The sequence below is a fragment of the Polypterus senegalus genome, chromosome 6 (assembly GCF_016835505.1).
Source record: "Polypterus senegalus isolate Bchr_013 chromosome 6, ASM1683550v1, whole genome shotgun sequence".
Classification (NCBI taxonomy): domain Eukaryota; kingdom Metazoa; phylum Chordata; class Cladistia; order Polypteriformes; family Polypteridae; genus Polypterus; species Polypterus senegalus.
Window position 1 is genome coordinate 63,828,144 of NC_053159.1, and position 27,171 is coordinate 63,855,314.

A 27,171-nucleotide genomic window follows, 5' to 3' on the forward strand; every position below is an offset into this window, starting at 1 on the left:
GCAGGGCGCACACACTAGGATCGCCAGTGCACCTAACCTGCATGTCTTTGGGCTGTGCGAGGAAACCCACACAGACATGGGGAGAACATGCAAACTTTACGCAGAGAGGACCCGGAAAGCGAACCCAGGTTTCCTAACTGTGAGGCAGCAACACTACCACCGTGCCCCCTCCAAATATAATATGAAACCTGAAAATTTATTTTCCTTTCCACAGTAAACCGTTCTCTATATAAGAAACATCACCTGGATGCACTGGGACACATCATCAGTGATGTATCCTGAGGTCATCGGGCATTTCGGGTCTCGCAACATCATGCACCTTCGCTCAGGCGACCCAGTCGGGGTTGATCACTCCTCAGCTTGTATCCCAGTAGCGATACACGGATCATCCCTCTTCATCCAAAGCCACCTTGAGGCTTTCTCTGCGGCTTCACTTGTGGATTTAATGGCCCTCTTCTTGGCCGCTCCTGTTATGCCCAACTGTGTGAGGAGTCTGCAGAGTGAGTGTCCTGCAAATAATCTGCAAACAATTTCTGTGGGCTCATAGAGTACCCTACAGTCTCTGTCCCTGCACTCCTCCACCAGTTCCTGGTACTTGGCGCGTTTCCTCTCACTAGCTTCCTCGATACGCTCTTCCCAGGGCACTGTCAGTTCCAGCATGATCAGGTGTTTTGAGGCCTCGGGTGTAATGATCATGTTTGACCGGTAGCGGCCTTCTGCCAGTGCCTTAGGGCAGCTGCTGAGTAGATGTTCTAGAGAGCCTCTTCCTGAACAACATGGTGTCTCGCTGTTTCCCCAGACGTGGAGGTTTGCTGGGCTTGGCAGGGCATCGTAAACCACCTGCACCAGGAACCAGACATGAAATAAATCTGTCTGCATGATGTCTGACCATGTGATCCTTGGCTGGAGAGTACTCTCCCACCTTGTCCACGCATCCTGTTGCCAGAATCCTACTGCCCTGCTCACTCTCTTTTCCTCCACCCCTGCTCGGACCTCTTCCTGGAGTAGATGGATTCTCTCCTTGCCCTGGGCCTTGCCAACCTGGGTCTTTGGGAAGTAGCCCAGACCTGCTCTACCTGTTGCTACGGTGCCCACCAGAGCCTTCTGTCTCAGGCCTGACTCTTCCACCTCCACAGCCTTCTCCGCCCTCCATTTCCTGCCTGCCCTCACCTCAATGTCAGCTGCTGACACCTTACAATCCTTGGAGTCTCTGTACTGTAGGACTTCTCTGGTGCGTGCTACCATGAATTCTTTTGTGAGGCAGCTAAATGGTAGCCGCAGGATGTTCCTTGTTCTATACAGTGTTGCGCTGGTGAGGCTGCGTGGGAGTCCCAGCCACCTCCGAAGAAAGCTGCTGATCTTCTTTTCAAGGGACTCAATTGTTAAAAATGGGACTGCACATACCAGCAGAGGCCATAGGACCCAGGGCAGGATTGAGTGCTGATAGATCTAGGCTTTAAACCTACCAGGCAGGACAGACCTATCAACCTTGGTGAGCCATGTCCCAAGCTCCTGCGTGGATTTCTGAATGGCAGCTGTGTCTTTCAGACTTGAGTCAAAAGACTTTCCCCAAACTCTTGACTGGCTGCTCTGTGATGGATGGGATGACTGTTCTCGCAATAGCAAATCGGTACTTACCAGTCACCTTCCCCTTCTTCAGCACCATGGACTTTGACTTGGAATGCTTAAAACTCATCCTTGCCCATCCGATGAGTCTCTCACGTCCTTGTAGGATCCACCTGCTCCCTGGGACCGATGTTGTCGTGATGGTTAGATCATCCATATAGGCTCTTATTGGGGGCTGTCGTACACCTGACTTAGTCAGGGGCCCTCTGCATTCTACCTCGGCTGCCTTGACCACCATATTCATGGCAAGGGCAAAAAGAATAACTTAGATGGTGCACCCTGTTGTTATTCCCTTGCCAATCTGATGCCAGTCTGATATTTCTGAGCCAGAAGTGACCCTTATTCTGAAGTTGTTATAGTAATCTAGAATCAGATCCTTGATTTTCCTGGGAGCATGGTGGCGATGTAGTGCGAGCTCAACCAGCTTGTGTGGTATAGACCCAAAGGCATTGGCCTTGTCCATCCACAACACAGCAAAGTCGCCTTTGTTCTCATGAGCCTCTCTGATCAGCTGAGTTACCACACCTGTGTGCTCCAGGCAGCCAGGGACTCCAGGAATTCCCCCCCTTCTGGATAGCGGGGTCGATGTAGTTATTCTTGAGGAGGGACTTGGTCAGTCTTTTGGATACGATGCTGAAAAACACCTTCTACACTCAGCAGGGAGATCATTCGGAACTGGTTGTTCCTGGAATTCTCCTCTTTAGGGACCCACACTCCCTCAGCACACCTCCACTGGTCAGCAACTTTCCCTCTTTGCCAGATCACCTTCAAGTTCTTCCATAGGTGCTGGAGAAGCGCAGGGCAGCGCTTATAGACAAGGTAGGGTACACTGCTCGGGCCTGGAGTGGAAGCTCATTGGGCTGCCTCGATGACCTCCTCAGCCTCCTTCAGAGTTGGCTCCCCCAGCTTGAATGCTGTTATTGGGAGGGCAGGGTAGGGTATCCCCTAGCAGTTGTTTCGTAAAACCAAAAGGATTGGCAATGGAGGCCGCCCGCCTCCTCGCTCTCTCTCTTCCCCGCCTCCTGTGCCACTCTGCTCTGTGAAGGGTCAACAGCTTCTTCCACAGGATGTTCTGCAGTTCTGCCAATGCTTGTTTTTCTTCATCGGCAGCTGTCTTGTACTGCTTCTTGAGGGTTCGAAGCTCTTGCCGTATTTGATGTATGTTGAGGGCCCTGCGGTTCATAGTATATGAGGTGGACTTGGTCTTACCCTTCTCCATCTGACCAAACCTCTCAGAGGCATAACTGACGATGATGATCGAGGTCATTGTTTGGAGTCGCCTGTCGACATCTCCTTTGGCTGTGGCTTGGATAATATTGGACACGTCCTGATCAAACTGCATCCAATCTCTCTGTTTGCTGGCTGGAGGCCACTTAATCCGCTGCTGTGGAATTACTGTGCCAGAGTCGGGAGGCTCAGGTGCGTGGAGAGACTGGGCTTTGTGTGTTGCCTTCTGGCCGGGCTGCTCCTGCGTCTCACCAGGTCCAAGACCTGTGCGTTGTACCTCCTTCTCCCGCTCCAAACACTTCATTCTGGCCCTACTAACTAGTTTCAATTGGGATAAATAAGCGGCTCTCCCTTTTTTGTGCAATATGCATAAAGTGGGCCACTGCCTTCTTTTAGTTTTAATTCATTTTAGTTGGGTAAAGGTATAACTATCTTGTTTTCTCCGTAGGTTTCATTCATTAGTCATTGATGTGACCATGGCACTGGATACATTATCCCTTCCTGTACTTGAGCCTTTGACTCCTGGGCGTTTGCTAGATGTGACGGTACTTGCACTTAGCTGTTTGTATGCAGGTAGGTTTTAGTTTTGTATAGATTAGAATGGCCTGTAGTAAGTTGTTGTGAGTTGTAAAGGGCCAGAGAAACCAAAATAATACAAAATAGGATCGTTTTATTGCATAAAAATAATGCACACAAGTAGGTAGGGTTAATGAGCTAATTGTATAGTAAATGGATAAGGGTAAGACAACCTGTTTAGGAAGGCCCATTATTCATAGGTAATTTACTCTGACATACTCATAGAGTGCCGAATGGATGTACCTAGTACATACCAAAAGCGTAATGTTCAATCTCTCGGGGCTCTTACTCCTGTCAGTTGTGTGTTTGTTAATGTCTAGTCTTTCCAACTGCAAATTTTAACTGCTGTAACACCAGAAGGATTGTATATGCCTCTTCTGGGTATTGCTTCTGGTTTGAGACCCAGGATCACTTCCTTTTTGAGAAATGCAATACAAAACTCTTGTGTTCTCCTAGAGCCCTCTCTGATCTGCTCTTCACAGAGTGCATGCTCAGGGTGAAACAACAAGTTCATAGGTAAATTCCAGTACAGACTTTTCAAAATTGCATAATTAATACACAAAGAAATTGATTTGTTTAAACACATGAAGAAAAATTAGGATTTGAAAACTAACAATATCTGTATATTAACATACTACAGTTGTTAAACTATAGCTAGTTTGACAGCAGAGGAGAGTAAAACAAAAATTCTGCATCCCTTGTGAAAATAAATAAAGCTGTAGGTGTGTCCATAGTCCTAATTTATAACCGAGAAACTGTCAGCCCAGGAAATTTAGGACAGCTGCCCATACCTTGACCCCTAACCCACATACACACACACACACACACACACACACTCTATTACAGTCCTCAAGTTCACTTTATATTTAAAGGTTTAGGAAGCCCGACATAGGCCTGTCCACCATAATATGCAGAAGGGAGATATAAACAGCCCAGTGAGGCTTCCTGTTTCCACCTGCTGGGCTGGACATTACAGCAAGCACTATTTAGGTAATTAATTCTAGTGAGATGGCTATCTAGAGCTAAATTAATTGTGTGCTACCAAGTTTTCCATTTGGGTTTTGTATGACTTAAGCTAAGAAAAGATAACCAGTTCTTGTAATTTTTTTTTATTTTTCCAAGGTGTAAGTGTGGCAACCTGCATGGCTATTCTTCACGTAGGAAGTGCATTGCAGTTGCGCACAGCATCCACCAGTTCAAAAGAGGATGATTATGAGAATGATGCAGCTACAATTGTACAGAAATGTGTAAGTAACCTGCTTTTGTGAAGAAATTGTTTTTAGCAAGTAATATCTTCTTGACCTTACATTTGTGGTGTTCTTTTCACAGCTGGAAATTTATGAAATGATTGGCCAGGCAATTAGCATTTCACGGCGTGCAGGGGGACAGGTGGGTTTCCAAAAACTACTGTATCTACATCTCCTGTGCAACCCCATGTTCAATTCCAACTATTTTTTTTCTTCTACATCACAGCATTATCAAAATTTCCAGCTGCTTGGTGTATGGTGTCTACTAAACAGCCTCTACCTGATTCTTAATCTGAGCCCAACTAGTCTGGCTGATAAGGGCAAGGAGAAAGACCCTCTGGCTGCCCTCCGTGTCAGAGATATTGCTGCCAGAACAAAAGATGGAGCTGGCTCTCCAAAGCTTGGGCCTGGAAAAGGGTGAGAAGCAGTTCTTTCATGTCTTTTGGATCTGTGTCTTGGTCTTGTTGCTATGCAAATAGTTTTTATCACCTGGCCTCAGTTAGTAATATCTGCCATAACAGAAGACTAATTCAGCCTTGATTTCATTATAGCCACCAATATGCATGATGAAATTGTCAAACAGATGAATGAATTCTAGATAAGCCAGTTGAAATTGCATTTAATAATATGGTGCTCATTTAGGGATGGGTAATTTGCTCTGAAATATATAATTTCAATATGCATTTTGTATATATAGATAAAGAGAGAGTTTTTTTTTTTTTTACAATAAAAAATAGTCTTTACTGTTGTCAAGGCCTACAATTAGTATACAATCATAAGAATTATGCTTTATTCTACTTTATTAAATTAGACTGTGTGGGTTTTAAAAAAAAGTCTGCTCTTTTTCAAAAACAAAATTAAATAAAAGGGGGTGCTAATTAAAAAAAAAAAAAATTAGTCATGTCATTACTCCTGATAAGCAAATAGAAGCTTTGCATTCATCTTAAGTACAGATGGATCTTCAGTAGTAGCAAATCAAACAGACAAGATTCTGACATATTTACAAGAGGGCATTTTTCTACTGTAATCCTTTTTCTAATGCTAAAAAGCAGTCATCAGCTAAGAATATAGAAGTAGCATATAAAAAAAGCACTCCCCCACCCCCCACCCCACCTTCCCAGACCAACGTAGTGTACATGAAATGTCATTAACAATATAATGATAAATTACCTTTTCTATGTGTAACAATTAGAAATCAATAATACCACAGGGAGGCCCGATAGGCTAAATATTAAGAAAGACATCATACAAATTCCTCCCACTTAAACATTTGACCGTGCTCTAGTTTAAATAGGTGCTATTAGTGTTTTAACTGTTGTAGCAGCTTATTCACAATTAGATACAGTTTTGAGTTAACCTTTTTTTTTGATCCAGGAGATGTAAATAGCTCTGGATGAGTAAAGGTATAAAAGTACATTCTCCACTGATGAAAGCTAGTCAGATCTGGATGGTTCCATCGTGAAACGTAAAAGAGGCTTAGCTACTATAATATCCAAAGCTTGTTATATGGTTAGGGATAAACCAGTGCTTGAAGTGGACTGGTATTCATTGATATGACATACCAGTACTACTTCATTCTGATCATATACAGTGCATCTGGAAAGTATTCACAGCACATCACTTTTTCCACATTTTGTTACGTTACAGCCTTATTCCAAAATGGATTAAATTCATTTTTTTACACAGAATTCTACACACAACACCCCATAATGGCAACGTGAAAAAAAGTTTACTTGAGATTTTTGCAAATTTATAAAAAAAAAAAAAAAATTGAGAAAGCACATGTGCATAAGTATTCACAGCCTTTGCCATGAAGCTCAAAATTGAGCTCAGGTGCATCCTGTTTCTCCTGATCATCCTTGAGATGTTTCTGCAGCTTCCACCTGTGGTAAATTCAGTTGATTGGACATGATTTGGGAAAGCACACACCTGTCTATAGAAGGTCCCACAGTTGACAGTTCATGTCAGAGCACAAACCAAGCACGAAGACAAAGGAATTGTCTGTAGACCTCCGAGACAGGATTGTCTCGATGCACAAATCTGGGGAAGGTTACAGAAATATTTCTGCTGCTTTGAAGGTCCCAATGAGCACAGTGGCCTCCATCATCCGTAAGTGGAAGAAGTTCAAAACCACCAGGACTCTTCCTCGAGTTGGCCGGCCATCTAAACTGAGCGATCAGGAGAGAAGGGCCTTAGTCAGGCATGTGACCAAGAACCTGATGTTCACTCTGTCAGAGCTCCAGAGGTCCTCTGGTGGATTGCTGCAGAGATGGTTGTCCTTCTGGAAGGTTCTCCTCTCTCTCCACAATCAGGCCTGCATGGTAGAGTGGCCAGATGGAAGCCACTCCTTAGTAAAAGGCACATGGCAGCCCACCTGGAGTTTGCCAAAAGGCATCTGAAGGACTCTCCGACCATGAGAAACAAAATTCTCTGGTCTGATAAGACAAAGATTGAACTCTTTGGTGTGAATGCCAGGTGTCATGTTTGGAGGAAGCCAGGCACCGCTCATCACCAGGCCAATATCATCCCTACAGTGAAGCATGGTGGTGGCAGCATCGTGCTGTGGGGATGTTTTTCAGTGGCAGGAACTGGGAGACTAGTCAGGATAAAGGGAAAGATGACTGCAGCAATGTACAGAGACATCCAGGATGAAAACCTGCTCAAGAGCGCTCCTTGACCTCAGACATAGGCAACGGTTCATCTGTCAGCAGGACAACGACCCTAAGCGCACAGCCAAGATATCAAAGGAGTGGCTTCAGGACAACTCTGTGAATGTCCTTGAGTGGCCCAGCCAGAGCCCAGACTTGAATCCGATTGAACATCTCTGGAGAGATCTTAAAATGGCTGTCCACCGACACTTCCCATCCAACCTGATGGAGCTTGAGAGGTGCTGCAAAGAGGAATGGGTGAAACTGGCCAAGGATAGGTGTGCCAAGCTTGTGGCATCATATTCAAAAAGACTTGAGGCTGTAATTGCTGCCAAAGGTGCATCGACAAAGTATTGAGCAAAGGCTGTGAATACTTATGTACATGCGATTTCTCAGTTTTTTTTATTTTTAATAAATTTGCAAAACCCTTAAGTAAACTTTTTCATGTTGTCATTATGGGGTGTTGTGTGTAGAATTCTTTATGGATGCACTGTATATGCTTACAACACTTGGACTTGCAAGCAACACATATTTAAAATAACATTGTTATTTCACTGACCTTTCACTTTCCAAGGATAACCCCTATCCCCATACCCCATGGCTGTAGTTTATGTATATCAGAAAGATTTTGGACCTCCAAGGGTAGTCATGGAACATATCCCAAACCAAACCATAACTGCACTGGGACTATTACCTGTTGCTTTTCTGACTTTAATCTCTTGGATACGAGGAATGTGTCTCGCAAGATGAAGACACAGGGATGTTTGGAGAATGACTATTAAATGTAGAATTTAGAGAATAACAGACAGCATACTTTAAGATCAGTACAGTTGGATGTAGCCAGAGCCACAAAATGGATTGGAAGCAAGTCATTTTGCAAATTGTTGAAGAGGAATTAGAAATAATATATATACAAGTTTAAATTATGAAAGCTGATAATTGAGGTTTCTAGAACATTTCTTGATGTCTCTTAAAGTGATTTTTCCAACATTGATGAAGGGAGGGGGATGATGTTTAAAACTCTGGATATTATAAATGGCGATTTTAACAAAATAATGTGTGTGGAATGGAGTCAGACTTGTTCTTGTTTCTGCAGGCTTGATAAGGGTGTTTTTCATTTGAATTTAGGGAGGCTGTGGAAGTAAATATTAACCTGTTTTAATACAAAGGACAATTTTCAAAGCTAACCCTTTTAACACTGTCGCAGTGACCATTTTAAGAATCAACTGATGAAAAGTTTTCCCCAAAAACAAACAATTCTGTTATCTTTTTCATTGTGTCTGAACATAATTCAGATCTGTGTTAAATATACTGTATATATATTTCAAAGTCAAGTGCTGACATTCCACTGTAAACGAACAGTCTTTCTTTTAACCTCACACAAATGTTGGCTTCTTATGATCCCAGATATGCTATGCTGCAACACATTTGTATTTTTCCTGTTTTTTGCACATTTCCACAATCAGTGTTTTTACATTTATTAGGTTGGACAGATTTTTCTTCTGCACTGCTCTGCTTTTTAATTGAGTGTACTAACAATACATTCAAAAGCATTGTTTTGTTCCTGAAGCTGTTTTTTATCACTTTTGAAGTCGATAGCCATGATTTCTTGTAAAACTGTTAAGCATTTATTCATAATACTATAATGTATGAAATCTCAATTTTAAAGAGCGTTTTCAGTGTCAAGAAAATACACTTCATGATAGCCACCTCTGGCTTGACGCACAATTCCTAAAGCAAAGGAGAATGCACTATCAAGGTTATGTGTGGTGTTTGTCTTAATCTGTAAAGGTTGAAAGAATGCAGTTTAGTTTAATTCTTTTCCACAAGCAGGGTTTTTTTTAAATAATGAGGAGAAAATACTACAAGATTATGACAATGCAACATTTAGAACTTCTAGTAACACCTTTTTTTGAAACGCGAACAGAATTACTGTACTGCGACTTATATATAATATAGATCAGCATTAACTTTCACACTATCAGAAAGTAATGTGAACGATTTGTATGGGTTTCACATATGCAGGGATGTAAAGCTTCATGGTTTCCTTTCTTTGACCATGTTACTTTTCATGCAGAGAATCCTTATTTTGGAGAAGTGTCAGTGCATAAGTCATAAAGTTGAATTACTATGAGCAAAATAAAAACAACAAAGCATATAAAGGCATGTTAAATAAAAATGTATATGTAGTAACCTACAATCAGATATATTCAATTTGCTTGTTTTTAATATGATCATTCACACCCTAATTTTGGTGCTGTTTGATAGACCTAATCTCTTCCTTGTGAGCTAGGGAATAGCAAAGTGAAAGACTGTTTCTCAGAAGGCATTTTAAGATACCTGTCTAGCCAATTTGTAAATGTTTCTCTGTATGTGTATACAGTCCTTATTTTTTTTCACAATAGAACAACCAGCAGTTATGCGGATTAAAAAAAAAATACAACCCAAAACTAAAACATCTGATTACAGGGTGCCACTATTAAGAGTTCCACAGAAGGAATGACTATATAACAACAACTTAATCCTAAAAATGGAGACATATTAAACATCAAGAAAGAATATTGACATTTATATAACATTATCAGAAAATCACAAATTCCTTGTGTCAGATAATCCAAATATCATGTAACCAGTCATATGATCACAGTGTCCTGGACAAGTTTATATTTTTGCTAAAATATTGTTAAATAAACCGTTTCCCGAAAATACTTTCATGTGTGTCAACCCTTTCATATGGGCTTGACCTTATGAATTGCAGACCCACTTCTCCCCTTAAAGCATTTTGTTAGGTGAATAGACAAAGTACACCTTGGATTTGTATGGGTAAGTGTGCTTTGTGATGAACTGGCAGAGTAAAGAATGGGAATAGAACCTCAATCTTTATTTTGTTGCTGCTGGTATTGTCTGCTGTTTGGAAAGTGGATAAATATTATAAAGTTTTGGATGTTTCCTTTAATTGGTAATATTGTACAAAAATTAAGTTATGGAACAAATCATTTTGTGAACAAAATGCTTCAAACAATCCACTGCACCTACGTCAATAAAACTTAGTATTTGTTTATGGTATAGTCAACTTTGAATAAAGGCTAATAACATATCTAGTTTTCTACCTATAAATGTCTAGAAAAGTAAAACTGAGTCAGCCTCACTAAATGTTGCCGTTTTTGCTGAAAATTTTTGAGTCTCTTAACCTCAGTATCTCCAGAACACAACAGAATATTGATGTGATTTTTTTTACTTCAAATGAATTAAATGATTGTGTAACCAAATAAGGCCAATTTCAGGTGTTTATGTTGATTAGTGTTTGATCGGTATGAAAATTCTGACTTCTTTGTTGATACTAGGTTTTGAATCTTGGTACTTGTTTCCAGAATGATACTGGTGTGTTGTGATCACACTAATAAATGACTGAGCATGATGTGCTTTAAAGCTGCTATTTACTTCTGGTACCAGATTTAATAAAATGTAGGTACTTTGCCATTTTAAGATTTCTTTTATTTCAGCATTTGTCAGTACTGGCATACTGTGCATCCCAAAGGCTGTCCCCAATAGTTCTTGTGGAATATTTAGGCATGTTAAAGTATAAGATTTTTATGTGTGATGCTCAATAACTCTTTAATGGTTAGTTGTATCAATAATCTGTTCCCTCGTTTCTGAATGTTAATTTTATTACCCAAAAAAGGTCACATTCAGTTTTTGTGTAGGGCAAATAATAAGCGAGCAGACGCTCCATTTGTGATGAGATCAATGCTTGAGCTGCTGTAATAAGTCTTTTAAGATGGTGGGAGTAAGAGGGTGGACACTTTGTTGTGGGGGTATGTCAAGAGCACTGCTGAGGGAAGAGGAGAGTGTGTGTACTGCTTGACTCATTTGTTTCTCAAGTAACGACTTGGATGTATTCTACACACCCTGTAACATTTCAATATTATTATGAACTTTTGAGATAATTATTATTACTGGTCTACAAATTGCATTTTTCTGTAAAATGACATCCATTTCTCTAAATCTTGCACTTGAATTCACTGTAAAATTTCATAAGGGTCTAATAAGCTCAGAAGCAGCAGATGCTATATAATATAGATTTTTTTTTTGTGTATTAAAACCAGAGCAGTACAATTGCATTTTACTAATCAAACTAATAATAACATAAAGGTACAACCATTTATTTCAAATTATAAAATATGTCCTGCATTGGTTTGATATTTTAAGTAATTTGTTGATGACTGGGTTACTAGTGAAACAGATGATTAATATTGAGTGGAGCACAAAACTGGTTATATAAGTAAGATTTAGAGTGTGATTTGATTTCCTTTGCAAGCCAGGAAGGTATGGATTCTGAATGTATTTTTTCCTAATCACAATATTTTGTTTTGCAAATATTTGCTGCCCAGTCGCAAACTGCTTTAGATCTTTGTAGAATTTCCTTTTAAATGTGTGGCCGTTTTTGAATTCTGGATGAATGATGTTAATATAATTGAGTCAAAATTGTTAAAAATGATTTGTTTACATATATTAGTATGCTCTGAAACAGCAGGTTCATTTTAACAGTGTTAATTCTCCCTGCCAAGGAGAGTGAACCATCTGTTAGCATTTTGTTTGGCTTTATCTGTGTTACTTTCAAAATTGTATAGGAAGAGATCTTAATTTTTACTTGTGATGGTTATCCCCAGATATTTAAACTGTTTTGATATTGTGAATAAATTGCTATCTAATCTGGTAGGATGTGCTCGAGAGTTCACTGAGAAGAGCACACTTTTTTTTTTTAAATTGTATTAATTTTATTGCAATCATTCCACACAAATCAATTAATTTTTACAAAAAGTAGAAGTGAGAACAAGTCTACCCCCACCCCTGAGAGAGAGCGAGCAAGGCAAACATATTTAAATTTAAGGCTTGTAAACATACCTAAATTGATAAGTTTGATAAGTCAGTAGAGATGAATGGAGAAGAAAAAGAAATACAGAAATAACTGCTTCCTCTGTGCTTTAAGAGCTGTCTGAAAGGTAATTAAAAATTTTGGTCCAGAATGATGTTAGTTTGGTGCAGGCCCAGAACATGTGACCCAGTGAGGCTGGGACTTGATTGCAGCGTTTGCAGGTTGGATCTTGCCCTGGAAACATTTTGGAGAGTTTTAGGCGAGACAGGAGAAGAGCACACTTTTAATTTTTAGTCCAGAAATTTTATGAATTCTCTTTAACATGTTTAAGACAAATGGTAATTGTGTGTCTGATATTTAGAGAGCCATATTGTCTGCATGTGGAGATATTTTCTGTTTGGGAAAAAAATGTGGATCACTTAACAAATTTGTGCATCATCCTTGTACCAGATAGCATGCTACTCTTCCTTTTATTTTTCCAGTTTTAGTACACGTGCTCCCTATATATTTTTAATGTGAAGGTAAGGTCATAAGTGTCAAATCTGCTTTTTTTTTTTTCCATGTAATGTACATTTTTTCACTCTTCCAGGAGAAACTCGGCAGAATATCTAGTTTATAATCACAACACTTGAGTGCACTATATACAGCATAGCTAGAGTAAGCTTAAAGCCTATATTTAGTACTTTCTATATACTATAGGTTTTTGGAAAGCTAGATAAGCATAATGTCAAATCCCAAACACGGAAAGAAGGATCTAAATTCTAGTTATGGTAATTTTCAATAGGAAACATTTTATTTAGTAGCCTCAACACAGAATTATGTTTGAATAAGAAGCTGGGGTACTACTGTTATTCCCATGTACTTTATTTAATGTTTTTGAGTCTCTCACCTTTTAAGAGAGATGTTTGTGCCATTACTAATTTGCTGTCAGTCTCTAAGCAATTTGCTTAACCCATTAGTGTTTCTTTTGTTTAAGAGGTTGTATTGTGTGGTTGTATTTTGAAAGTTGACTTGCTTGAAGAGAATTTCAGGAGCATTTACTTGTAAAGAACTTTGTCATGACTTGAACAAGCAGTTTTTGTAAATGATGCCTTTCCATAGTGTGTACTATTAATGGCAGTAAAATAAAAATGAATTGTCCCCAGTGTATCTATGGTTTACTCATTTGATCATTCGACTTGTTTGTACAGTATAGATGTTGGATTTTTTTTTCTCATAAGGAACACTTATTGCAAACTTTTCTACCTTCGGAGGCTGTGGATGCTAGACAAACTCATCATTACTAGAAGAAACTGAAGTTTATACTGGAAGAGTATTTTAAGTTCCTACAAGTTAAAAACTGCAGTGTTATTTGTTTCTTTTTCATTCTACTTCAGTTTCAATAAAAAAAAACTTAGATTTTCCAACTGGCAAAAGTTCTGTATGATTTTTATAACTTAGATAATGTACTTAAAAAATCTTACTTGAAGGCAAAGCTGACAAATTTAAATGAGCAATTATTTGATCTACCATTTAACAGTATAACTTCAGATGTGCTATGCAATATTGTAGTATTTTACACATCTGTTATTGCACATGACTTCCAGGATTATCAGTTTGTGTTTTTGAATGGTTAGCTTGTATCTTCATTAGTAAAATGGACAGCCTTGTACTTAAGCATGTAATTCACTGTACATTTTGGGATTGTTTTTTTCTACACTGTGGTGCTTTTCTTCAATCTATAGTTATACTATAGCAGTTTTTAAACAATCATTTTCCATCATGAAAGTAATTCTTGAACCTGAGATCCATTATTTAATGTTTTATGCTACAACTGTTAAATATTTTGTTATATCAAGTCGAAGCTGGCATATTTTCTTATTTTCTTTGTTTCAACAAATCTCATTGTTTCAATGTTGACAGTGCTCGTTTTAGTTATTTTGGCCAACATTGGCAGTTATAGTTGGCTACTAACTTGACACACTTTGCCTCAAATTAATTACAATAATTAATAAAACAGGTTATTTCTATTATATCTTCCAAATATAAAAAATTGGAGGAAAGAGTAGTTAGTTTAGTTTCTTATTCTAATATCCTCTGTTAAAGTATGAAGTCGGACCCAGCATGCCATCTTCCACTAGCTTTGTTTATTTTTTTGTTTTTAAGACTACTGCTTTTCATCTCTTTATACAACAAACTACATCTACGCTATTTTGTTTTGTATTTTAAAAGTGTGTTCTGTATTCATAACTCAGTCTTAAACATGTCTGCTAATTAAATGATGATAATGAGGAATTGCTTGACTATTCTTACTATGCAACATTTAGCAATTTCAGTTGATTCATTTGTAAACTATATAAAGACTCACTATTAATGAGTTTAGGTAAAACAGAGAGAGGAAATAAATGTAGTTACTGTGACAGTTTGAAGCATGCTCTGCTTAATGCTTTACAGAGTACCAACTTAATGCTGATAGTAAAATATATCTTAAAAGCACAAATGGTACAAATGCACTGTATAAGTAGCCCAGGGTATTTAATCTATATTTGAATATATGTAAATGTATACCTTAATATGAATATTCAAATGTAAGTATATGCCTGATTTGACAGTCTTTATACTTTAGTGGTTTTTTTTTTTGTCTGCTAGCTGGAACTTAATTTTATTTTTGTTGCTATTTTAAAAATCCTAAACTGACTGCATATTTCATCTCACATTTTTATATGGTGAAAATGTATTTCTGTTTCCAACAGACATCAAGGATTTGGGGTTCTTGCTGTTGTTCTGGCAAACCATTCAATCAAGTTACTCACATCACTCTTCCAGGATCTGCAAGTTGAAGCACTTCATAGGGTCAGTTTGAAGCTTAGGTGGAGTATGAAGTGCTCTCTTTCTGAAACATGTTTATTTTCCCCAAAGCATATTCTGTTCTAAAGGAACCACACCATTTCACTGAAGACTCAATTTACACTATACACTTCCAGTCAAAAGTTTTAGAACACCTCAATTTTTCTTCATATTTAATCATTTGAAGTGCAATGAAATACCTAAAATGGTGAAAATGTAAGCAGTAAACTGACAGAGGTTTAAATTTAATGTGTAGGTTAGCAAAAACTTAAAGGAATATCGAATATTTCAAATGGACCCTCTTTAGGGAGCAACTAATAGGTTACAACCTACAGGTGTTCTGCAGCAATTAAAGTAAATTAAGTCTTGCAAGTTTTGCACAGGTGTCCCAATTTTAGTTTATTACTTAAAAACCCTCTGTCTGTCTTTAAAGCAGAGTTGGAACACACTGTTACTACACCCTCTGAAGTACTACTTGGACAATATTCCAGTGATAATGGCAAGAAAATGGCAATTAACATAAAATGAGGCAGAACATTATTTCCCTTAGGCCTTTTTATTTATTTATTTTTTGCTGTTTCTCTAAATGAAAGTGTCAGTGAGTAAGGTGTCCTACACAATCTGAAGACAATTGGAAAGTGGAAAAAACTCTGATAGGAAGACATCTGGCAAACCTAGTCAGAAGACAAGTTTCCAAGAGTCACCAGTTTGAATGATAGGCACCTCACAACACCACAGGTTTAAGCACTGCTTACCAGTGGTCAAATAAAGCACATCTTTGCTTCTGATGTGAAGAGGGACTTTGTGATGCAAGTTTGACAGGGAGAGTGTCAATAAGAGAGCCATTCTTTAAAGGAAAAAATGAAGCCTTGAAATACTGGCTATGGACTACTGCAGGCTGGACAAAGTCTCCTCTTCACAGTAGAAACAGTTGTTTTTTTCGACCACCATTAAGCTGTGCTTGAAGCTGTAATGCTATGAGGTGCCTATCATACAAGCTGGTGACCCTCAGAAAATGCCAGATCTCTTTCTGTCAACAGTTTTTTTTTTTTTTTTTTCCCAGTTTCCAATTGCCTTTGGATTGTGTAGGACACCGTACTTATGTGTTTTTTTTTGCAATTTCTCTAAATAATGCTGGCTATGGTTCTAAGGGTAATAGTCATCTGTCTCATTTTATTTGTTAATTGCATTTTCCTGCCATTATCACTGGAATATTGTCCAGCTAGAACTTCAGAGGGGGTATGTTCCAACTCAGCTTTAAGAAAGACAGAGGGTTTTTTTGGTAATCAAAAGAAATTGGGACACCTGTGCAAACTGCTTGCTTCACCTTGCAAGGCTTAATTTAGTTTACTGCTTATCCTTTCACCATTTGAGGTCATTCATTGCATTGCAACTGATTAAATTTGAACAAAATTTGAAGGGTGTATACTTACCACCCAAAGATTCTGATTCTTTTTATGGTTAGATGTGTAATGTAACAAGTAAAAATATGCTGAGGAAATTTCCCTTCAGTGCTGAACCTGAAAAAAACTTTTCTGGCTTTCCATCTTGTGTTGACATAGTTCATACTATATCTTCACATCTCTTGCTGTTTTGCATTTGGATGGCCCTATAAATAGAAGTTTTTGTTTATTTGGAGTTTAATGGGTTTTATTTTTTTTTTTAAATCTAGGGTTGGGACAGAGATGGCCCTCCAGCTGAACTGAACATTATGGCCCAGAGCACCTCTATTCAGCGAGTTCAGAGACTTATTGACTCTGTCCCACTCACAAACTTGCTGTTTACATTGCTTTCTACCTCCTACAGAAAGGTAAACTGATAATACCATTGGAGCAAAATGGCTATAAATGAAGTTGGATGACTTAAGCCATACGTATGGAATTCTCTTTTAGGCGTGTGTCCTTCAGCGCCAGAGGAAGGGCTCTGTTAGTAGTGATGCTAGTGCCTCGACAGACTCTAACACATACTATGAAGATGATTTTAGTAGTACAGAAGAAGACAGCAGTCAAGGTAAATGCCATTTTTTGGAAGGCTAGTTTTCATGGGAATACAGTTCCAAGCAAGGTTTTTACACCCTTCGCCAAATTACATATTTTACTGGCATATAAAGTAAAAATGATAGTAAATGCAACTTTGACAGCAAATAAACTAAAACTTTGGCATTTTATGAAAATGTTATTTCGAATTGCAATTGTGCAAGAAAAAAATATAGAATTTGCAAGTTTGAACACCTTTCCAGTTTTAAGGTCTCAAAACCTGTTAAGTCATTAGTCAGAGCCTAATAAATTCTTTGGTGCTTCAAACATTGTGCATCACTCAGCAACTATGGGCTTACTGATGATCTGAAAATTAAATTAATTGATACCTTCAAAGTAGAAGAAGGCTTCAAAAAGACAGTAATGCACTTCCAGCTGGCAATTTCCACCACCGGGTATTGGATTATAGTATGTATTTGGTATATTTCAAATAGAAAAAGTGTGGAGTTTCCACTGCTTCTGCTTTTTATTTTTGGGAAGGGCCAATTTCTGTGCTTATCAGTTCATTTTTAAGATGAGTTTTACTTATTTTTTCATCTTTTAGATGATGACAGTGAACCTATTCTTGGTTTGTGGTTTGAAGAGACCATTTCTCCAAGTAAGGAGAAGGTGGCACCTCCTCCTCCTCCTCCGCCACCACCTTTGGAAACATCCCCAAGGCTCAAGAGTCCAAGCAAGCAGAGTGCTGGGGAAAATGGTAATCTCCTGGCTAGCCGAAAGGACCCTGAGCTGGTAAGATGCATTACTTTTTAGTAAGTTAATGAGCAGTATTTATTAGCAGGTGAAATTTTTCATCAGATGTAATTACTGTATAATTGTATTTTACAGTTTTTAAGTTTGGCTTCCAGCATTCTGAATTTTATCACCACATCAATGCTAAAATCCAGGAATAATTTTATTCGAAACTATCTGAGTGTATCAATCACAGAGCAACATATGGCCATGCTAGCCAGCATCATCAAAGATGTTGACAGAGATGCCAAAGGTATGTTTATTTTAAACAGCAATTGGTTAATTGGATCAGTGCACACAGTCAAGTGGTTGTGCATCATTAGTATTTTTCTGGTTAGTTTTGCTACACTTCTGCTTTATTAACTCAGCTTTGTAGGCAACAGAATTTTTTTGTAAGCACGTTAAAATAGGGTTGGTGGGGATGAGGTCACAAAGGCAATTCTTCAGATTTCACCCACTGATCATGGAATTGATTGCAGATTTAATTCATGTTTATCATTTGCTTTTCTAAACACATCTATCCTAATATGTTTGTAGTACCCAGAATTCCTGTATTATGCACACTTGTGTAATGACTTGGTTTCATTATAGGGTCATCTGATGATGAGTTTGCAGCTGCATTATATCATTTCAACCACTCTCTAGTAACTTCTGACTTACCCTCACCTACTCTCCAAGTGAGTTTAAGCTTCTTTTATCTACATTCTACTTTCAACTGTTTGTATATTATGTAATTTTACATTTCTTTTATTCAGAGCACTCTGCTGCAGCAGTTGGGGATTGCTCCATTTTCTGAAGGACCCTGGCCAATGTACATTCATCCCCAAAGTCTCTCTGTGCTTTCTAGACTACTGCTACTCTGGCAGCACAAAGCTGGTACCCATACAGAAGATGTACCAGAGTGCATGAAGGTGTGGGAGAGGTAAGCTGACAAATGCACTTATATATGTAGTTAGTAGAACAGATCAGAGTCAAGGAAGGGGATTCTGTTTATCCATTACAGTAAACAATTTGTTTTGTAATATCTTTACAGATTTGTTGGAACTCTAAAGCAGCATGCCCTACAAGGATCTCTTCCTGGAGATAATGAAGACCTGAATGTGGAGCACCTGCAGCTATTGCTTCTGATCTTCCACAACTTTTCTGAAAAGGGACGTCATGCTGTGATAACTATGTGTACACAGGCCATATCAGAGGTGGTGGCTCATTCAGACACTCAGCTGCAGGTTGTGCCTCTCAATTTATCACGGCTACTTCTGGTTTTTGAATACATGCTTCACCAGTATTCCAAGCCTCCATTGTATCTCTTTGAACAGGTAAAGTATGAAGGTAAAACTTTGTTAAATAGACCATATAAGTATAAGGTGAAAACCTAGATATATTGTTTCTATAGGCTGTAGATGTGAATCACTGAGACTTCAGAAATGTATTAGTATGAACATGACAACAGCTTCTTACCCCAACATTCTATTCAGTATCTCAATAGCGGAGATTAAGTTTTACCCAGCAATGTCAAACATACAACAACAACATTTATTTATATAGCACATTTTCATACAAAAAGTAGCTCAAAGTGCTTTACATAATAAAGAATAGAAAAATAAAAGACACAATAAGAAAAACAAAATAAATCAACATTAATTAACATCGAAATAAGAGTAAGGTTCAATAGCCAGGGGGGACAGAAAAAACAAAAAAAAACTCCAGACGGCTGGAGAAAAAATAAAATCTGTAGGGATTCCAGACCATGAGACCGCCCAGTCCCCTCTGGGCATTCTACCTAACATAAATGAAACAGTCCTCTTTGGATTTAGGGTTCTCACGGAAGGGCTTGATGATGATGGTCACGTAGACTTCTGCCTTTAAATCCATCCATCGTTGTTGGAGCATCATGAAGCTTTGAGTAGGTGGAGGTGGCGCAGGCCACCACCACAAAGAAACAGAAAAGAGAGTAGGGGTCAGTACGGATTTTAGAGCCACCATGAGTAGTTATTATAAGGAAATTGAACATACAGAGTATCAGGATTAAGTTAATTTAAATTGAAGTTATAGAAAGGCCATGTTAAAGTAATATGTTTTCAGCAGTGTTTTAAACTGCTCTACTGTATTAGCCTGGCTTAATTCCTATTGGCAGGCTATTCCAGATTTTAGGTGCATAGCAGCAGAAGGCCGCCTCACCACTTCTTTTAAGCTTTGTTCTTGGAATTCTAAGGAGACCTTCATTTGAGGATCTGAGGTTACGATTTGGAATATAAGGTGTCAGACATTCCGATATATAAGATGGGGCAGATTATTTAAGGCTTTATAAACCATAAGCAGAATTTTAAAGTCAATCCTGAATGACACAGGTAACCAGTGTAGTGACATCAAAACTGGAGTAATGTGTTCAGATTTTTTTTTCCTAGTTAGGATTCTAGCAGCTGCATTCTGCACTAGTTGCAATCGATTTTTTTTTGGGTAGTCCTGAGAGGAGTGCCTTACAGTAATCTAGTCGACTGAAAACAAACGCGTGAACTAATTTCTCTGCATCTTTCAGTGATATAAGAGGTCTAACTTTACTTATGTTTCTTAAGTGAAAAAATGCTGTCCTAGTGATCTGATTAATATGCGATTTAAAATTCAGATTACAGTCAACAATTACCCCTAAGCTTTTTACCTCCGTCTTGACTTTTAATCCTAATGTATCCAGTTTATTTCTAATAGCCTCATTGTATCCATTATTGCTAATCACTAAGATTTCAGTTTTCTCTTTATTTAACTTGAGAAAGTTACTATTCATCCATTCTGAGATACAAGTCAGACATTGTGTTAGTGAATCAATAGAATCGGGGTCATCAGGTGCTATTGATAAGTACAGCTGTGTGTCATCAGCATAGCTGTGATAGCTCACATTGTGCTCTGAGATAATCTGACCTAACGGAAGCATATAGATTGAGAACAACAGCGGACCCAGGATAGAGCCTTGTGGAACACCATATCGGATATCATGTGTCTTCGAGTTGTAATTACCACAACTAACAAAAAATTACAGAGAAGGCAACCCAAAATGCAGCACAGTTAAGTATTTGGTATTGAAAAAACAAATCAAAAGCAATTGCTACAGCTGTCCCCTGCTCAAAAATACAGGATGAAGTTCTGTTTTCTGTAATCTTTCTTATGCACTGTCTCAGGCATTGCATCAAAAACAATGTGGCCTTTATTTATGGTGGAATTGCGCATTGGTTCTCCCATGCAAATCCAGTGACCCCCTGCTAAATTTTTCTTGGTGCTGTTTTTGATTGGTGGTTAAGTTATGTATATTTTGTTTACATATTGTAATTTTCACAACCACTGGTACATGGGGCACTGATGTCAAAAGAATCCTGTTTGCAGAATATTTTTATTTTATTAATTAACTTTTAATATCAGTTTAAGTATCCGTTCAAATTTTGATAGCTTTCTGCCCAATTTAATATATTAATATTTGCAAATAGCATAGTACCTTGAGTACAGAGTGTAATTAAGTAAAATCAAGATTGAAATTCCACGTCTTTGCGCTTTTGTATATAGAGTAAATGAAATTTTGTTCTTAGAATGCTTGGTTGAGGATTTTTGAAGTTTCTGATGGAGGGAATCAAAAGGGTAGATCATAATGAAACAAGCACTACTGAGTGAGACTAAAGTAGTCCTATAAGAAGTTGGTAACCATTCATGATAGAGTGTGTCATAAAAGTGGATTTTATTGTTTCAGGTACAATATAATCTCCTAACACCACCTCAAGTGTCAGTGACCTCAAGTCAGGAGAGTAGTCGTCGAAGTACAACTCCACTGTACCATGGCTTCAAAGAGGTTGAAGAAAACTGGACAAAACACTGTCCGTCAGGTAAGTTACAAAATCATTGTATAGTTCCAACATAATGCTTTGTTCTTTTTTCTGCATTGTACTATAGAACACTTCTTCACAGGATTGGTAAGGCTATGTTATCTTCTTCATCTGAATACTTATAACATGTTTATTTGACAGATTCCACTCCACAGCCGAAATTCTACTGTGTCCTCTCTCCAGAGCCATCTGAAGATGATGCAAGTCGCTTAGACTGCCAGGTAATATCTCTCTTGTATTTTTTTGCCACGTCTATAATCTTGATAATGCTTTTAAGTGTTTCTCTGATGCAGACTTCATTTAATTTAGTTTAAGTTTGTATTGTGTTTGTAAATTAAATTATGATTGTAATTAATTATGCTTGTAAATTTTTTTCATATTTTAGCAGACCACATTGTTTAGCCCTTCTGTTTAGCCCCAGCCTAGCTTATTGCTTAGAAGTCTGTTTCTTTCATTCTTATCATTGTCATCTTCTATCATTTACCAATACTATTTTTTTTTTTCTTCATTCTTATTCGTTGATATGAAATTCCTATGAGTCACCGAAAACACATTTTCTGTTCCCTCTTTAATCACTTGAATTTGGAGTAGTATAACCAGAAAGGTCTTTAAGTAGATTCATCACTAATATTTCATCTTTGTATCTCTGGCAGATTTTCCATATTCTCTTTAATGGAGCAGTTCAGTATGACCACTTGTACTCTTCTTTGATCACTCTACTGTCTGCTGGATCTCAGTTTGATACCATTAGAAGAGAGGAATCCAAAACTATTACACCACTGGTATGCAAAAAAACAGTTGCTTTGGCCTGTGTATTTGATTTTCTTTCCAAACCCCTGTTACAAATTGCATTATTTGAACTTCCCTTTTTCTGCTTATAAAAATATTATATTAGGATAGAATATAAATAAAATGACTAATAATTTAACATCTCTGCCGATTATGGCAGACAGCTGTTTTTTTTTTGATTGAGAAATTGTCGGAGAAGTGTATGGTCAAAGTTGTGACTGTGTGCATGTGTGTGGAAGATAATCATTCAAGGAAAATAAAGCGGTTAATTTAAGAAGCTCTGAATTGTAAATATGTCCCTTCGTAGCCTAAGATGTTCTTAGGCAGTTCTGTTTTTCAGGACCATACTTTACTCTTCATTTCTTTAAGGTTCAATAGGTCAAATTCTTTGTTATTCATTCTTTGGCACAGTTCTTAAGACTTTATATGTGATGTTGGAGTTTCTTTGATAATTTCTGTCTGTTACTCTCCACGTTATCTTTGTAACATTTTTCCAGTTCTGTTTTTGTGATAATGTTACTTATTTGACCATCCCTTTTTATGGTTCAGGAGGCTTGCTCTCTTCAATATTACTTCCTGATTCTCTGGAGGATACTTGGTGTCCTTCCTCCTTCCAAGGCATATGTTAGTCAGCTGGCTTCTGGCAGCACAGAGCTAAATGAATATGACATCCTGCATACATTGCGTTGGTCTTCTAGGCTGAGAGTGAGCACCTATGTGGACTGGGTTAAGGTGAGAAGACAAAATTTCAGGGTACTTATTTATGGCTTGTAACATTACTAGTATGTAGAATTAAATCTCTATCTGTATTTCCTAGGAACATCTGGTAAAACAAGGGATGAAATCTGATGAAGCTGCATCCTTGATGGTTCTGGCATCAAATAGGTGTAGTGCTGTTAAATATGATGTGGATTTGGCTGAGGAGTACATTGCCAAGCAAGTAAGATTGTTTATACTTATTTTGCTTTTTTCACTGTATGATGTCAGTACTGTTCTGCTTATATACTGTTATATTTCTTCTGCAGATTTCCTCCTTCTGCTGTGTTGAAACCAATGCTATTCTTCCTCTACATCGCCTGCCTAACCTGCAGACGATTTATACTCTTGATGCAGTCATTTCAAAGGTGCAGGTGTCTCTGGATGAGCACTTCACCAAGGTAGCTGCTGAGACAGACCATCACAAATCCTCAGAGATCATAAAGAACCTACTTCCTGCAACAATGCAGTTAATTGACATATATGCATCTTTTGCCAGGTTTGTCAGTCATTTTTACCTGCCACTTTTATGTGTGAACAACTAGTTCTTCTGCAGTGTTAAACTTTGAGATTTTTGGATTTCGTTTTGTCTTGTCAGAGCAGAGTTATGTATTTACTCAAAGAATTACAACAATATTGTCCTTCCTTCAAACATGTTGCTGATACATATTCAGTTACCTCCATAGTATTTGAGACAAAGACTTACTCTTCCTTGATTTACCCATCTGCTCCACAGTTTAAAATTACAAATCAATTCTGACTTGACTAAACTACACATTGCAGACTTCAATTTAAGAATATTTGAATAAAGTTCAGTCACACCTTGTAGAAATGACAGCACTTTTTATACATTATCCATTTCATGAAATCATAATGTTTGGGACAATTGGCATCACAGGTGTTTGTGATTACTCATTCATTGCTTCATTAGTGAGGGCATAAGATACCTAGACTTGCTTCTACCTACAAACTACCTTTGGATTCTGTAGTTGGTATTGTTCAGCATGAGGATAGGAGCTGTGTTAGTTAAAGTGGAGGAAGCCATTATGAGGCTGAAATATAGAAATAAACCAATTAGAAACATTGGTAAACCCTTAGAATTACCTAAATCAACTGTCTGTCAAGGAAGACCTCCCTTGCTGATGACAGAAGAATCCTCACGATAGTAATAAAAAAAAAATTCCAAATACATATTCCGACATATTAGAAGCAGTCTTTAGGAGACAAATATGTATGTGTCTGAGACTACTATCCGCAGAGGACTTTATGAACAGCAACAGAGGTCACACTGCAAGATGCAAACCAGTAGTTAACCATAAAAGCAGGAGGGCCAGATTACAGTTTACAAAAGGTCCGTAAAAGAGCATGTAGAATTCTGGGAAAGGATCTTGTGGACAGACAACACAAAGATTAACTTGTATCAGTGTGATGGCAAGTGCAAAGTGTGGAGATATAAAGGAACTGCTCAAGATCTACCTCATCTGTTAAACATGGAGGTGGTTGAGTTATGGTTTGTTCATGTATGGATGGTAAAAGTACTGGTCCACTTATCTTTATTGATGATGTAACTGCTAACAAAGTTGCAAAATTAATTCAGAGTTGTATAGAAACACCTTAGCTGCTCTAGTTCCAGTAAATGCCTCCAAAGACATTGGATGGTGCTTCATCCTATAAAAAGATAATGATCCCAGTCATACCACTCAGGCAACTTGTTTTTTAAAGCTAAAAATGAAAAATTCTTGAATCCCTGATTTCAGGCAGTTGTTGCATGTAAATAATATGCAACAAATATCTGAATATGACTGTTCTAATGTACCTATTATTGCTATGTAACAGACATTATGGTGTCCTGAAATGGGAGGACCATGTTGAAAAAGTGTTGTCATTTCTACATGGTGTGAAAGAAATGTCTGCAAACACCCTTACCTTAAAGTCTTCAATGTGCACTTTTAATCACATCTGAATTGTTTGCTTTGTGTAATTTTAAACTGTGCAGCACTGGTGTAAATCGAGGAAAAATGTCTTTGTCACGAATATTATGGATGGCACTCTGTAACTGAAAACAAATGGAAAGATGCTGTTTTATTTTATTTTTTTCTCCTTTCCTGCACAATTCTTTAGGTCTTACTTGCTAATGAATCTTCCAAATACGAGTGAAGACAAACCAACAGATGAGAGGCTGCAAGCCTATGCTGCAGTGCTTTCTATGGGATCAACCCGCTGCAAAGCAAACACATTGGGTGGGTAAATAACAAATGTAATTTAGCAACATCATGAAACAACAACATTAGAATTTTTATTTTTATTTTAGTGCTCTGTTTCACAGAGTTTGGCTTTATGGTTTTCTTTATATCAAAAACAAAACTTATGTCAGCAATGAAAAAATACAGAGATTTTAACATATTTGCCATTAGCAAAAATTTGAACTACTCGCCATTTATTTTTATATTTTGTTAAACTATATCTAAATTCCATATTTATTGTATTGCATTTTTTGTAGAAGTCAAAATATGCCATATGAAATAAAGTCCAAACTAGAATGTTTGAAGCCCAGTGTTTCCCAACCTTTCCTCTATGGTGGTACATTTTATTTTTATTTTTTTTGTGTAACCAAAAACATCCCAACCACTATTTTACTAAGCACAAACCCATTGTATCTATCTCACATGCATGCTCAACTGTCCAAAGGGTCTGGACTATGAGATAAGCCAGTAAAAAAGTATTTTTCTGGCATCTCCCAGCTGCTTTGTGCCTTTGCCTGCCCCTCTCTGACTCAGGGGCAAGTTGTATGCCTACTATCTGCCAGTCCTGTGAGACTTGCTGGTGACCATACACCCAGGAAGATAGACTCTAGTAGCCAGGAGACGTGTCTGAAGTGTTCTTGAGTGCATTGTGTACAACATGGTGATCGCTTTGGCTGCTTTTATGCCAGCTCCTCCAGGTAATCAATCCTGTTCTCTTCTGACAGGTTTCGACCACCTGAAGTTGTCCCTCTCAGGATCAGACCCAGCTGTGCTACATTATTTTCACGGCACACCACTGATTGAAAACACTGCAGTAGCCTATAACCTTCAAGCTCTATAATTGACACTTAAGATTTATAGTTTTAACTCCCCGGGACATGCATGTCAAAATTCTAGTTTTGCAACATTTCATGTATTTGAAGGTTCCTTTGTTTTATTTATTTATTTTTTTTTTGGTGCAGGCTAATGTTAGTCTGTTTTACACATTATTCTGATAGTTGTCAGAGTTCCACAAAGTGGAACACCTCACTGTTTGCAGTATCTGGAGGTAAAATGAATTTAAAGACAGGCCTGTGTAATGACTGATAAATGTTGAACAGAATGTGACTGAATTTGAAGAAATGTCAATTGAAAGAAAGACAGGAGGCAATCTCATCAAGTTAATCTACTTCTTATGCCCTATAAGTCGCAGCCATATTTGGGGATAGTTAGTATTTAGACTTTGTGTAGTCATTTGCAGTAATAATTGTAAAAATTATGCTCATTTTTCCCTGACTTTTTGTACAGGTCAGGCTGTGGTACAGAACCTTCCTTCTGCAGTCCAGACACTATGTGAAACATGGAATAATATTCATACCAACGAGTTTCCCAACATTGGTTCGTGGGTATGTGCACCCTCCCCTTCAAAGTGTGACATTTTTCCTTTATCACTGTAGGAAAATATCCATATAATACTGGTGATTTTTTTTGCAGCGAAATGCCTTTGCCAATGATACAATTCCTTCAGAAAGTTACATAAGTGCCATCCAGGCTGCTCATCTGGGGACATTGAGTAGCCAGAATTTGCCCCTTACTGCCTCACTAAAGCATATTATGCTATCTTTGGTCAGATTGACAGGAGATCTCACAGTGTAAGTATAAAAATATGTCTGGATACTGTTGATAGACAGTATGTCTTCAGATTATATTTGTTTTTCTGTGTAAAAGTGTCCAGGAAAGGCACTTT

General features: G+C 37.9%; 1 protein-coding gene across 10 annotated transcripts in view; it reads left to right on the forward strand.

The window, feature by feature from the left end:
- Positions 1-27,171, forward strand: part of ubr4 (ubiquitin protein ligase E3 component n-recognin 4) — a 196,896-nt gene that overhangs the window by 4,203 nt on the left and 165,522 nt on the right. For all 10 annotated transcript variants that reach the window (XM_039756137.1, XM_039756142.1, XM_039756141.1 and 7 more), the window contains exons 8-28: positions 3,302-3,426; positions 4,552-4,676; positions 4,759-4,818; positions 4,903-5,093; positions 14,933-15,032; positions 16,699-16,836; positions 16,919-17,036; positions 17,607-17,794; positions 17,891-18,047; positions 18,386-18,471; positions 18,550-18,716; positions 18,828-19,110; positions 21,525-21,657; positions 21,799-21,878; positions 22,311-22,439; positions 22,996-23,178; positions 23,264-23,386; positions 23,472-23,701; positions 25,324-25,442; positions 26,733-26,830; positions 26,919-27,076. In XM_039756137.1, coding sequence (XP_039612071.1) covers positions 3,302-3,426; positions 4,552-4,676; positions 4,759-4,818; positions 4,903-5,093; positions 14,933-15,032; positions 16,699-16,836; positions 16,919-17,036; positions 17,607-17,794; positions 17,891-18,047; positions 18,386-18,471; positions 18,550-18,716; positions 18,828-19,110; positions 21,525-21,657; positions 21,799-21,878; positions 22,311-22,439; positions 22,996-23,178; positions 23,264-23,386; positions 23,472-23,701; positions 25,324-25,442; positions 26,733-26,830; positions 26,919-27,076 — 2,991 coding nt within the window. The remainder of the gene's footprint in view (positions 1-3,301; positions 3,427-4,551; positions 4,677-4,758; positions 4,819-4,902; positions 5,094-14,932; positions 15,033-16,698; positions 16,837-16,918; positions 17,037-17,606; positions 17,795-17,890; positions 18,048-18,385; positions 18,472-18,549; positions 18,717-18,827; positions 19,111-21,524; positions 21,658-21,798; positions 21,879-22,310; positions 22,440-22,995; positions 23,179-23,263; positions 23,387-23,471; positions 23,702-25,323; positions 25,443-26,732; positions 26,831-26,918; positions 27,077-27,171) is intronic.